Raw genomic sequence first — 12,833 nt, 5'->3', positions numbered from 1 at the left:
TGCAAATTAGGCCTATTGTGCGACCATTTCCCACTCATTCAAATGAATCAAGAAGTCTGACAATGCCATGCGAGGGTGTGGATCAATAAGATCTCTTTGCTGCGGGAGTATAAGTGTCACAGACACTCTGGGAAACACTTGGGCATTATCTTGCAAAGTTGAATGTTCACATATCCAGTGACTCAGCAATTCCACTTCTAGGACTATAAACTCTTGCAACTGAACACCATATGAACAGTACCGCTCATAGAAATACTGTCCATAATAGCAAAACCACAAATAATTTTCAGAAGAAGGAGGAGGATAAATAATGTTGGAATTTCATATAGCAATGAAACGGATATACTAGAGCCACATGCAACAATATGGACAATCACATGCAATAATCTTTCAGAAAAATAAAGTTAAAAACTACAACTAAACAATATACCTTTTAGAATGCATAGGTTAAAAAAGAAACAAAAAACCAAGGGAATAAACAAGACAAGAGTCAAGATAGTGATTACCTCTAGGAGGGAGGCAGAGGGATGGAGTGGCTGAGAACCACACAGGTAGTTAATGTTCTACGCCCCATGTTGGGTATGGGTTAGTCTCTGCTTATTATATTCTTAAAAGGAAGCTAAGGAATGAATAAAAGAGGGGCATGCATGGGCCAAAGATGAGATCTTGTCATGAACCAAAGACTATAGCTAATCTAATTCTGGACACCTGAGAGAAAAAGGAAACAATTAAAGACTAGCTGCGACTTTTTTTGAAGAAGAAAAAGGTGGGAGGACTCCCTCAACTGGTTATCAAGACTAAAGCCAAAGGGTCACCAATTATGATGTGTGGGACGTGCAGTATGAATGGCAGGCAGCATGCGTGGAATTTTGGTTCGTCACTTTTGAAATCAAGGTCAAGTAGAACGGGTACCTTTTATTTTTTCCATGAAAGAAGGAAATGATGAGACACCAAACTTGAGAGCAGGAGGCATCCAAGCCTGGTCAGCTTTGCCCTTGATGTCCCCACTTACTTTTCGTTTTGTAGTGAAAGTCCCAGGAGTGTTTTTGGGCACGTCCACCCACTTGACTGTGCGCATTCGGTCATCCCAGTCGGGGACCTGGTCTGTGGGGAGCTGAAACGTGATCCTGGAGAGCTTGCACTTGACCCGCATCTTCTTCAGGTTGATGGGCACGTCTGACTTCATGGTCACCACTACATCCTTGGCACACCCAGGGTGGAGGTGGCCCACCTGGGGAAAAGCCTGGTATTAGTATTTTTGAGAATTCAATCTTGAGGACTCTTGATACCTGCTGGTGATATTCCAGAGAAGGGATGGAGCCAAAAGTCTTGGCAAAAATGCATCAGTCAAGCCTGTATATGTAGATTGACTCTTAAACATGTATAAGAGGTTCTTAGATAGAAATGTAATCATAACAAGAGGAGCAACTAATATTTACCAAACTGTTAACTTGCTCCAGGCACTATTCTAAATCTTTACATGATTCCACTAATCCCCACAACAACCCTATGAGAGGTGGAGCTCTTACTCCCGTTTTATGGACGTGAAACTTGCTCGAGGCCATTAATGTTGGAAGAGCTGGATTCACACCCAGGCAGTCTGGCTGCAAATGCCACACTCAACCACCTTACACTTCTTCATCAATACTATCTATACAGATTATGGCAGATGAATACAGTATACTAGCAGAACTCAGGAGGTGTTCTGGGGACCCTTGGGATCCCCAAGACCTTTTCAGGGGTCCATGAGGTCAAAACTATTTTCATCGTGATACAAAGATATTATTTGACTTTTTCAGTCTCATTTTCTCATGAGCATACAATGGAGCTTTCTAGAGGTTACATGCCATATGATGTTGCATCATATTGAATGCAAAAGCAGATATGAGAATCCAGCTGTCTTCTATGAAGCCAGATATCAAAGAAATGTATAAAAATGTAAAATAATGCAACTCTTCTCGCTCAATTTTTTGAAAATACAGCCATTTTCATGAAAATATGGTATTCATATGAACATGTAATAGGTGTTTACTATTGTATTTTAAAATGAACATGTACATGCTTTTAAATATTCTCAGTTTTAAATTCTAATATGGTAAATATTGATACACATAATGCACACAAACAAAAGCTCTTTGGGGTTCTCAATAATGTTTAAGAGCATAAAGGAGTCCTGAGACGAAAAAGCTTGAGAATTGCTGAAGCATAACCAGATATATGGAACATCCAATTTGGTCTGTAGAATAAACTCATTTATGATTTAGTAAACACACACACACACATATACCTACTTATCTACCATACATATGACAGTCCTATCATGTTTCTGCCCGATGAAACACTCTCCCTCTTCTGGAAAATGAGGGGAGAAGAGAGCTTAGTACTTCCCAAGGCATACGTGTGTGTGCATGTATGTGTTTGTGTATGTAAATGGACTATAAGAAGCTTATCTCTGCCTTCAAAAACAATGCTCAAAATTAGATTACCCTATTAGATTATACCATGTTTGTTTCCTGGCAGGTAAAATGCAGATAATACTAGTATTTACCTTCTTGGGTTGTTGTAAGAATTAAATGAATTAACCAAGTCTTAGAACTGTGTCTAGCATACAGTAAGCACTCAGTTTACACTAGCTACTATTTAGGGTAGGATTTGGGCCATGTTGGGGTTGGAATCTGTCAGGAAGATTCAAATGAACTTTATATCCCTCCAGGAAGCAAAACTTACTCCTAATAGCACTCAAAGATTTCAAAGTGACAAAGCAGAGTTTCCAACCTCCTTGCACCATCCCCCTAGAGTGCCAAACTTGAGCAGCCTCAGTGGCTGTGTGTAAACAGAGCAGGAGGCAGTGGAGACATCTGGGTGTCCCAGTGTCCTGGGAACTCAGATGCAAGCTGTCTATAAAAAGTAACTGCTGGTCAGAGGCAGTGATCTGCTACGAAGTTGTCCTAGGCTTTGTTCAATGGTAAGCTTTGGTCAGCAATTCCTAAAATGTGCTCTGTGAGATGCTAAAAGAAGAGGTTAGAAAATTCCACGTCAAACAAAGTTAACTAGGTTTTAATCTACTGAAGGATACTGGGAATCTTTAAGAGAAAGATGTAACTTGTGACATTTTCTAAAACTCAGTTGTCCACAGAACCCACCGCCCCCATTTTAGCTTTTGGTGAAGCACTTTTGAAGGAGTAATGCTTGAAAGAACACACACCTAGAGACACAGGTTCACACTGTGGGACAGGAAGACTGGGACCCGTGTTCATCTACACAGGCCTCCATGGAATTCCTCAACATCAGCCTAGCAACAGTCTCGGCAGACTTCGTTTTCTGTCTTCCCCTCTTAACCGGGGGGGACATGAACAGTGTCCTCAGTACCAGGTATGAGTGAGGATGGTCCCTGGGCTGCCTCCCAGCCTGAGGGGTCTCCAGCCCATTGCATGTGTCCATGGGAAAGGGCTGATAATCAGACAGGGGGTGGCTTAGGCCCAAGGGAGTCCAGGTAACAGTGAATGGTTTTCACTTACCTGTGGGGAGAAAGTCACTGTAGCTAAAACGGGCCATTCAAATCGTATCATGTTCACATGGCTGTGATTAGTGACCGTGAAGCTCACATTATAGCTGTTTCCAATGCGGCAGTCCCCAAACTGGATGTGGTCCACCAGGGAAGCTGGGGTTAGAAGCAAAAGGCTGGTGAGTCCTCCCTGGCCTCCTTGGAGGGCCTGCTCCCTCAGGAGGTAGTACCTGACAGACACTGTGCTTCACCCTGATTCATTGTTTATCTGAAGTTCAGATTTACTGAGGACTCTTGTATTCTGATTTGCTAAGTTTGCCAACCCCATTATAGGTATGAAATCTGATTTCTGAACTTAGGTTCACTGCTTGAGCCTTGACAAGAGAGAGTTCACCCTGTAGCCTCAAACAGGGGTAACACCCCAGACACGTGAGGAGTGTTGATTGCAATGCATGCTGTATAGACCATCTACTGTACACTCCAGCACTGTAATTACGCTCCTAGAAAAACTGTGGGACTGTGTTTATGACTCGCTGTATAGCAATCAGCCACATAACTAGGGTGCTTAACAATTGCTTTTTGATGATAACAATGAAGTATATGTTTCCTACCCCAAAGAATATGGGCAAGTAAATGAGGCTTTAGTGCTTGATAGACTGTAGAACAGCACTTTAAGCTTTAATACATATGCAAATCACCTGGAGATCTTGTTAAAATGTGGATTTGGATCCAGTAGGTTCCCAGTTCTAACAAGCTCCCAGGTGATGCTGGTGCTGTAATTTCATACTGATCATTGAGTAGTGATGCCGTGGAGAATGAAGTTCTAGAGGTGGCCCAAATCCATACCCTTCTAATTAAACAAGACAGGCAATGCCAACCCAAGCCAGCTAAAGGATACAGACAGGGAAAACTGCAAAGAGGCATTTATTCACTTATTAGCTGGACTGGAATTTGAATATATCAAACTATACACTCCCTAAGAGCAGGGACTTTCTTATTAATCTTTGCAACTCTGGGGCTGAGCATGGTACCTGGCACAGACACACGGGTGCTCATACACGTTCATTGAGTGAACACGAGAATTCATGGAAGGATGGATGCAGAGACGGAGACAGGCAAGACAGAGAACACAAGAATGAAGAGGAGATTCATTCTGAAATTCTCAGGAAGCTAGCCAACTTGTTATTTAAATTTCACTCTCGTTTCAAGTGACCCTAAAGCCAATACTTGTCAACAGCTCACTGCTGTTTCTCCCACCTGCCACCAAGTCGACCACACTGTTGTCCTCTACGAGCTCTGCAAGGTCAGAGATATTGGTGGCCTCCTGGCTGGCGGGAGTCACCAGCCCATGGATGTTGTCCAAGGTGATGTCATCCTCATAGCCCTCTCCCACCACATAGATGATGGTCTCCTCGTACTGGTTGTTGATCACTGACAGACGGATGGTGCCTCTGATCTTCCCAACCTTCTTGGGTTGGAAAAAGACATCAATTTCAGCTGTATTGCCAGGAGAAATAACCAGGGAGGCTGTGTGAGCTTTCTTTGCTGCAAAGAGAAAAGAGAAGATGTGATTGACAACCAGTTTAAAGAAATATGTACCCAGAAAGACCCTGGTAGAAGGGAAAGCAGCCCTAGCACGAGCATGAGCCCCAGCTAGAGGCCAGGGGTGACGAGATTGGGCCCTGAATGGTCCCCGAACCAACCAGCCACCAAGAACCACTGCTCTCTAGAAGCACCCTCCCCCCACTTACCTTTTTCATTTGGTTTGTTTTCCTCTGTGATGTAGATGTAGGAGGTAGTGGGCCTCCCTTTCAGCGAGAAGACTCCTAGCTGGTCGTGCAGGTCCACATGCAGCTGGCAGAAGGAAAGCAGGACTGAGAGCTGGGCTTTGAGTCTGGGCCGAGATATTGTGCTGCGTTTGGGTCAGGACCCCCAAAGGTCATTGTGCCTAGTATTCACTTTTTTGAGTTTCTTATTAAGGGAGGGAAATAGTAAATATTAGACCTGAAGGGGACAAAAGAAAATTCGGTCCGATCAGCCCTTGTTATCGAAGTGAGGAGCTGGAGGTTCAAGGAGTGTGGGTCATTTTTCCTGATCATGCAGCCAGGTGGTGTCAAAATGGGGTTTACAATGCCTGTTTTATTAACAGACAAAGTTGTAAGACATATGCTAAATTAATCAAATGGAAATGAATACTCGTAATTCTATGAGGGCTTCCATGAATGTGAATTCCTAAAAAATCAGTATCTCCTAGGTACAATGCATTAGTTGCCTGATATGTCATGTTGAGCATCCTATTAAGATAACAGAAAAAACAAGGTAGGCATTTGAGCTCCTTGGAGAAAGGGGTGGTTGCCGGCTCATTGTAAGGAAAATAAGACTAAAGCGGTACATCTGATTTGAGGTCTGAAAAGTAAGCAGACCTTGTTAGAAGACAGGAATTCTGGCACCACCATGAACAAAGTTAAATAATATAAAGAATGAGGCATGAAGAAGAAAAAATAGTGGTATCACATGGGAGGCAAAAAAAATTTGTATTTAGAAATAATTTTAATAAGAAACTATACAGAGGAATGATATGTAAGAAATAGTGACATAATAGAAGATCTAAATATATGGGTGGAAATCCTAAATGTTGCTCTTGGTAGAGAGTCTGCATACTCTAAAAGTAGAAATTCTCCCCAAATAATTCATAGGCTTTTCAATGGGATTTTTTTGAGGAACATTATAAAATATGCTAAAGTTGATCTGAGAGACTAAGAGGCAAAACTGTTCAGAGAAATGACAAAAACAGGGAGTGGGTGGGTAGGAATTCACTGAACTAGATGCTGAAATATTTTATACAGCCACAATAATGGAAACAATGCAGAGTAAGGGTAAAGTAGGTAAAGTGAATTCAAGAAAATACTAGACTAAACATACAAAAAACAATTTAAAAGCATCACAGAGCTAAGAAGATGATGAAGAGTAACTAGACTAAGATCTGTAAGAGCCTAGAAATCCAGAAAGGCCAGTCTGATTTTTTAGGCTCTTTTTGTCCCAGAGCACTTGCCAATCTGTAAGAGGTAGATGGGAGGCTTGTCTGTGCTTTTGATGGTCTCTTGGTGCTACGAGGGCAGAAGTCCAAGGCTGTGAAGCTAAGAGTCCTTTCTTTGCTCTTGGCTGGGACTCCAAAGTATGCACCAAAAGATGAAAGGTGAGCTGGATATAAACCAGCTTTCCCAGGGATAGCATTCCTGCTCTGAATCATCTGAGTAATCCAGAAAATATCAAACCCTAAATCTGGCTTAAGGTGATCCTGAATTTCTCGTGTCCCAAAATGTTGGGCAGGAGCAAATGAAAATTGTCTCTGAAGACAAAATAATTTCTAAATAACTTTTCAAATATAATACTCAACACATGATCAAAAGATATCCAGGCACATGAGGAGACAGGATAATACGGGCAAGAATGAGCAGAAATAGCAGATATCAGAAACACATCCACAGGGACTTTGGATTTTGGAATTATCAGGTATAGACTGCAAAAATGGCTATGATTACCGTGTTCAAGAAATAAAAGCCATGTCTGACAATTCCACCATGAATCTAGAAACCATAAAAATAAATTATTCAAATCTAAAAAATAACCTAATAGAAATTTTAGAACTGAAAAAAATAACAACCTAAGGACTCAATGGAAAGGTTTAACATCAGATTCAATATGGCTAAAGGGAGAGTTAATAAATTGAAGACAGGTCAGAAGAAATTATGCAGAATGAAGCCCAGAGAAAAATGAATGGAAAATACAGTGATGTTGAGAGATACAGAAGATACAGTGAGAAGGTCTTCCATACATTTAATTGGCATCCCAGAAGGAGAGATGAAAGAGAATGGAATAGATGCAATATTTGAAGACGTGTCTAGTAATTTGCCAAAATTGATTTGACATCGATCCATAGAATCAAGAAGTCTGGTGAATTCTAAGAAGGATAAATTTAGAGAAATCCATATCTAGACATATCATAGTAAAACTGCAGAGAACAAATACAAAGTAAAGATGTTAAAGACAGTCATCAGAGCAAAGAACGCCTTAAAAGAATATTGTGGACTTAAAGCTGACATGTCAGTAGTAACAATGGAACCCAGAACAAGTCGGAATAACATCTCTCATTTGCTGAAAGAAAACAACCGCCAACCAGAATTCTACAGCGAGTAAAAATTACATTAAAAATGAAGGATAAATAGAGATTTTCAAATAAACATGGAGAGAATTCACCACCAACAGACCCACATTAAGGAAATATTTCTGAGTGTTCTTCAGTTGATAGGAAAAAGATTTCAGATGGAAAACTGGATGTGCAGGAATGAAGAGCAACAAAAATGATAAATATATGGATAAATCTAAATGAGCTATAATGTGTAAACAATAAGAGCGATAACAGCAAGGACAATAGTAATAATGTAATATATACATAGAATCCAAAGCCCTGCACAGTCGCCCCATGACTCTCTCGTTTTGTCTTTATCTCCCTTTGCTCTTCTCCCTGCACCTCACGCTCCACGGAGCTCGGTGCTTGCTAGTTCCTGCCAGTACCGCACACTTGTTTTGCTTCTGGGCCTTTGCAGTTTTCTCTCTGTTCCTGGGATGCATGTACTTCACGCCCACTTGCTGAAACCCAGCTGTCCTTCAGTGTCCTGCTCAAATGTCATTTACAGTGAATTTGTCCTTTATGTCCTGGATGAAACCAGATCATTTTCAAGAGTCCTACAGTCCTTTGTATAACACTTCCACAATCTACCACTTTTTTTGGTAAAAATAAAACCATAATTTAATCATCGAATCAAAATTCCCTTTCGATGTTATATCTATCACCCCGATGAAGTTTTTTTTAATTGTATTTTCCTCATTACAAATGCATTGTTATCACAATGGATTATTATTAGGCCATAAAAAAGCATGAAATCATGTCACTTGCAACAACATGGATGGAACTGGAGGTCATTATCTTAAGTGAAATAAACTAGGCACAAAAAGACAAAGATCACATGTTCTCACTTATATGTGGGAGCTAAAAAAATCTGATCCCAGCGAGGTAGAGAGTGGAAAGACAGAGAACAGAGATGGGGAAGGGGGAGTGGAGGCAGGAGGCAGGATGAAGAGAAGTGGGTTAAAGGGTACAAACATACACTTAGAAGGAATAAATTCAACGTTTCATAGCAGAGTAGGGTGACTAAACAAAAATGTATTATACTTAGGAGATGGACCCCCTAAATATCCTGACTTAATTACAATGCATTATATACCTCTAACAAAATTTTGCATGTACCCTATACATCTTTACAAATAAAAAATTTTAAAAAATGCAACGTTTATTATAGAAAAAATTAAAGAAGATACTAAAATACACATAATCCTGCCCACTCACTGCACGTGCCTTGCACAGTGGCTATTAGTGTGTCGTGCAACCCGCATTCCCACATTCCCTGAGGACACAGACCGTGCCACATTTCCCTCTGCATGTCCCTTCCACACTGGTTAATGTACGGGGATGCTCGAAGAAGTCCCCATTAGGATGGCAGAGAGCCCAGTGGCAGAAGTCTAACTTCTGGATGATTCCTCCCCCTTTCCGCCCTGGGCTTCGCGCTCAGGCGGTACCTGGGCAGGGATGGTGCCGTTGTTCTTGAGGACGAGGGGCAGCTTCTCCGAGTGGCCAAGCAGAAGCCTCTTAAAGAGGAGCAAGGGGTTTCCATGCTGGTTGTGGAGAACGGGCCGCACAATGGTCACCCGAGGGAGGTTCCCGTCACCGGTGATATCAAACGTGAGTCCTCTGTTCTTGGCCAGGTTGCTGCAGGGATGGGAAGATTGAGGCCTGTCAGCCTGGCGTGGCCGGAATGACACTGCACAGAGAGTGTGGCCGTAGCCCTGCTGCACGGCAGGGAACTGGGAGCGGGTACCTGGGCAGGCCGTCCAAGGTAGCCTCAAAGATGCACTGGTAGGTCTGCAAGGTCTGCGGCGTGAAGGACACTGTGGCAAAGGCGTGTGAGCGACTGGCGATGCACATCTTGTTGGGTTCCACTTCAAAAATGTCGATGATGCGGGCGAAGGGCTGGCACAGAATAGAGAGAAAGCTGCTTCTTGGTGTCCCAAATAAGATCAGAGAATAATGAATGGATGTCACCAAGGCCTGAGGCAAGTCATAAAAGGGATTACATGGTCTCCTGGGAATGCACACTCTCTGTGTAGCCCTAGGCTGACACCAGCCCCCTCGGTGACCTCCCCACGACCCTCAGCTGTGACCACCACCAGCTCCGGGTCACAAGGACTTCCTGAGTCCAGATTGCACCTTTGGGCAGAGAAGTGAAGCAGCCGATATAGGACTGCACAGTATTTGCTGCACATTCGACTGGAAAATTAGGGTGACAGAAACCCATTGATTAAGCCCCCTCTCGATATTCTGAATTTTCTGTTCCGCTGTGAGGAAAACGGGTCCCAGTATGATCTGACTCAGAGGGAGAGGGCAGTTTCGAGTCTGGTGGACCCTGAGAGGGGCACTTGGTATTCACCTTGTACGTGGATGAAGCTTGGCTCTGGGACCTAGGGGAAGAATTGAGCCTTTCGGAGCTTTGGTTTCCCTAACTGTAAAATGGGGATGACAACATAAAGTCTGAAGAGTTGTCATGAGGGTGAAATGACATGAGGCAATAAATGTATTCAACAAATCAATCACTCAGCACAGTGCCTGTCACACAGGAGGGCTCAGCAAATGCTCCCCATTCCACCTTGCCCTTGTAATCCGATACCCCCAAGACTCCCTTAGCAGAAGAACATGCAGTTGAAGGTCGAAGCTGGTGCCTGTCTCCGGCTCTCCCCCAGGCTTTGTCTATTTAGGCACGCAGGGTGCATTTAATGGGTGAGTGAGCTGCTCACTGGCGCCGACCAATGTATCACAAGGGCACGAGAGGAGACACCCCCTGGGACAAACGTATGGCCCTTGGTGTAGGGGACATCGCCCAGTTACCGCACATAACTTGTAGCACAGCCTGAGAGCCAGATCATTCCCACTCATGTCTTGACGCCCCAGAGCAGTGGCTTCTTGGAGCTTTTGCCCTGGCTTTATGCCAGCCACGCTGGGCTGGGGCCACTTGGAGCTTCTTACCTTAGTGGAGACAGGCTTAACTACAATGCTGACATCACAGGCGATCTTCCCCACATTGCTGATCTTGAACCGCGCCTTGGCCTGATGGCCCACCAGGACATTGCAGAAGACGAACTTATTCTCATCCTCCACGAACAGCCCCCCACTCTCTATGGTCTGCAGGATGTGGTGTAGGTTGGGGCTGGTACATATCTGGTGCTCCTCAAATATCGAGGCAATGTTGTCAGTCACAAAGGCTGGGGAGTGAAGGGAAGACCGTGAGACGCTGCCCCATGGCCAGATTCCGGCTCTGTAATTCCTAATTTGGAGCTTTGGATTCTCACAAGGGAGAATCACAGAGAGGTAACGGAATTCACACAAGGGAGTGTGAGTGATGGGACAAATTCTATCGTGTCTTCCTCTTTTGTATTGTTCTTGCTGGTTGCCATGTCCCAATCGGCCATTTGCTCCCAATGGTAAGATCCGAGATCTGGGGTGGGCTTTGGAGGGAAGGAGGCATCTGGCCCACTTTGTGTTCGGTGCCACAGCCATGTCATCAGGACTCTCAGATAACACTATTCATCTGAGAATCCAGGCCCAGATTCGAAAAGGCCAGGAGTTTGAAGCTGCATATCCTCTCCTAGGTATGCATGCCTTGGAAAAATATGGCTGGAGACACTAGAGGAAGTTCTAGGGTCCCAAGCAAGCAGCCCAGCCACATCTGCTTGACATCTTTGGAGAAACTTGCCTGAAGGGGAAGGCTGTTACAAATGAAAGTCTGGTAAGTGGTACTGTCCAAAGTGAGTGGCCAGTACCTGGCAGACAGGCCTCAGCCAACAGGGTGTAGGGAATGCCGGAAGGCTGGTCTCTCGGGTCTCGGTCGGAGATGTCAATGGCTATGAACTCCTCACATCTTCCCACGGGGTCAGCCACACAGTCAACGGTGATGACCTGCTGTCCACCAGAAGAGACGGAGCCAAACCCAGGGTACACGGTGAACATGCCGAGGGAGAAGCGGGCCTGCAGGACAAGGGCGGGAAGGGGAGGGATGGAGGCAGAGTGGGTGACAGTCTGAGACCTTCGCCAGGGCTGTGAGGTGGGGTGAGAAGGGAAAGGGGGCCTTTCCCCACAGGCATTCTCCGGCCCCTGCACTTCTCCTGGAGTGCCTCCTTCCATGCACTTTCCTTCTGGCCAGTCACATTTGATCCGAGGGTTTGAGGGGACAGATAGTCCCCACATCATACAACACTTCTCCACCCAGGTGGGAATCGCGACCAGAGGGGTGTGAAATGGAATAGTGGTTATCATTCGAGTCGGATACTCCTGCATTTGCAGCCCAATCCTGCTATATATTAATTGGTTTATCTTGGACAATTTCCTTCTCTGAGTCTCAGTTTATTTAATCTATAAAATGGGGCTAAAGTTCCTACCCCAGAGATTTCTGGAGGTTTAAAGAATAGGTGTGAAGTAAGTAGCACAGCATCTGGCAAAGGATTAGTACTAAAAAAAAAAAAAAAAAAAAAAAGGATGTTGGTGTCCTTAGCTGACTGGCTCTTCCCCCTCCCACTTGTAGTTTTTGGGATAACTGTAGAATGTGCTGAGAATGCCGTGCCCTGAGACAAAGAGGAACTGTCCGGAATAGCCCCGGCTTTGTCCTCATCCCTCCTAGAACAGGATGCCCTGCAATTAGCTCAGAGAGCCAAGTTTCTCTGCGGTATAAAACACAGGCCAGAATGCTTCTGGCGTCTTCCAGCTGTGGTGCGAAGTGGGGCACGCACAGAAAAGACTCCACCTGCCCTGGGCAGCTTTCTTGAGCCTTAAGGGACCAGCTCACCACAAATCCTAGGCTTCTGTAGGTTCTTGCTGCCTACGTGTGAGCGGTAAGTTGGCTTTGCACGACTCGTGCCAGTGTTCTGTCTCACTGGATTCATGCTCTGGCAGCTGGGATTTGTGCAGGGCCTCCTGCTAGATTTAGAAACCTTAGCAGAAATTAGCGAGGTGGTTAGAGTCCTCCCCTGGGAGCAATACAAGTGCACGGTATTGGCGAGGTGTTCAGAATCCTCCCCGGGGACTCATCCCGAGGCATGGCAGTAGCGTGTGCTCCTCTGGTTGTCAGGAGCTTTCCTCCTCTCGCCCGGTTTCAGAGTGCTGCCAAGGGGCAGTCTTACTTAGCGTCGCCCTCTATACCATCCCCGAAACCTATCACAGTGG

At 44.5% G+C, this 12,833-nt stretch overlaps 1 protein-coding gene across 1 annotated transcript in view; it reads right to left on the bottom strand.

Annotated features, from left to right (window-relative positions):
* The window catches only part of HYDIN (HYDIN, axonemal central pair apparatus protein), a 299,281-nt gene that overhangs the window by 41,586 nt on the left and 244,862 nt on the right, over positions 1-12,833 (bottom strand). The window contains exons 55-62 of the mRNA XM_012641507.1: positions 11,438-11,642; positions 10,644-10,879; positions 9,442-9,593; positions 9,143-9,332; positions 5,257-5,359; positions 4,763-5,050; positions 3,519-3,661; positions 1,013-1,231 (exon numbers count right to left, since the gene is read on the bottom strand). Of these exons, the coding sequence (XP_012496961.1) occupies positions 1,013-1,231; positions 3,519-3,661; positions 4,763-5,050; positions 5,257-5,359; positions 9,143-9,332; positions 9,442-9,593; positions 10,644-10,879; positions 11,438-11,642 (1,536 nt within the window). The remainder of the gene's footprint in view (positions 1-1,012; positions 1,232-3,518; positions 3,662-4,762; positions 5,051-5,256; positions 5,360-9,142; positions 9,333-9,441; positions 9,594-10,643; positions 10,880-11,437; positions 11,643-12,833) is intronic.

Source organism: Propithecus coquereli, unplaced genomic scaffold (assembly GCF_000956105.1).
Source record: "Propithecus coquereli isolate 6110/MARCELLA unplaced genomic scaffold, Pcoq_1.0 Scaffold165, whole genome shotgun sequence".
Classification (NCBI taxonomy): domain Eukaryota; kingdom Metazoa; phylum Chordata; class Mammalia; order Primates; family Indriidae; genus Propithecus; species Propithecus coquereli.
This window is presented reverse-complemented; position numbering and strand designations above follow the sequence as displayed.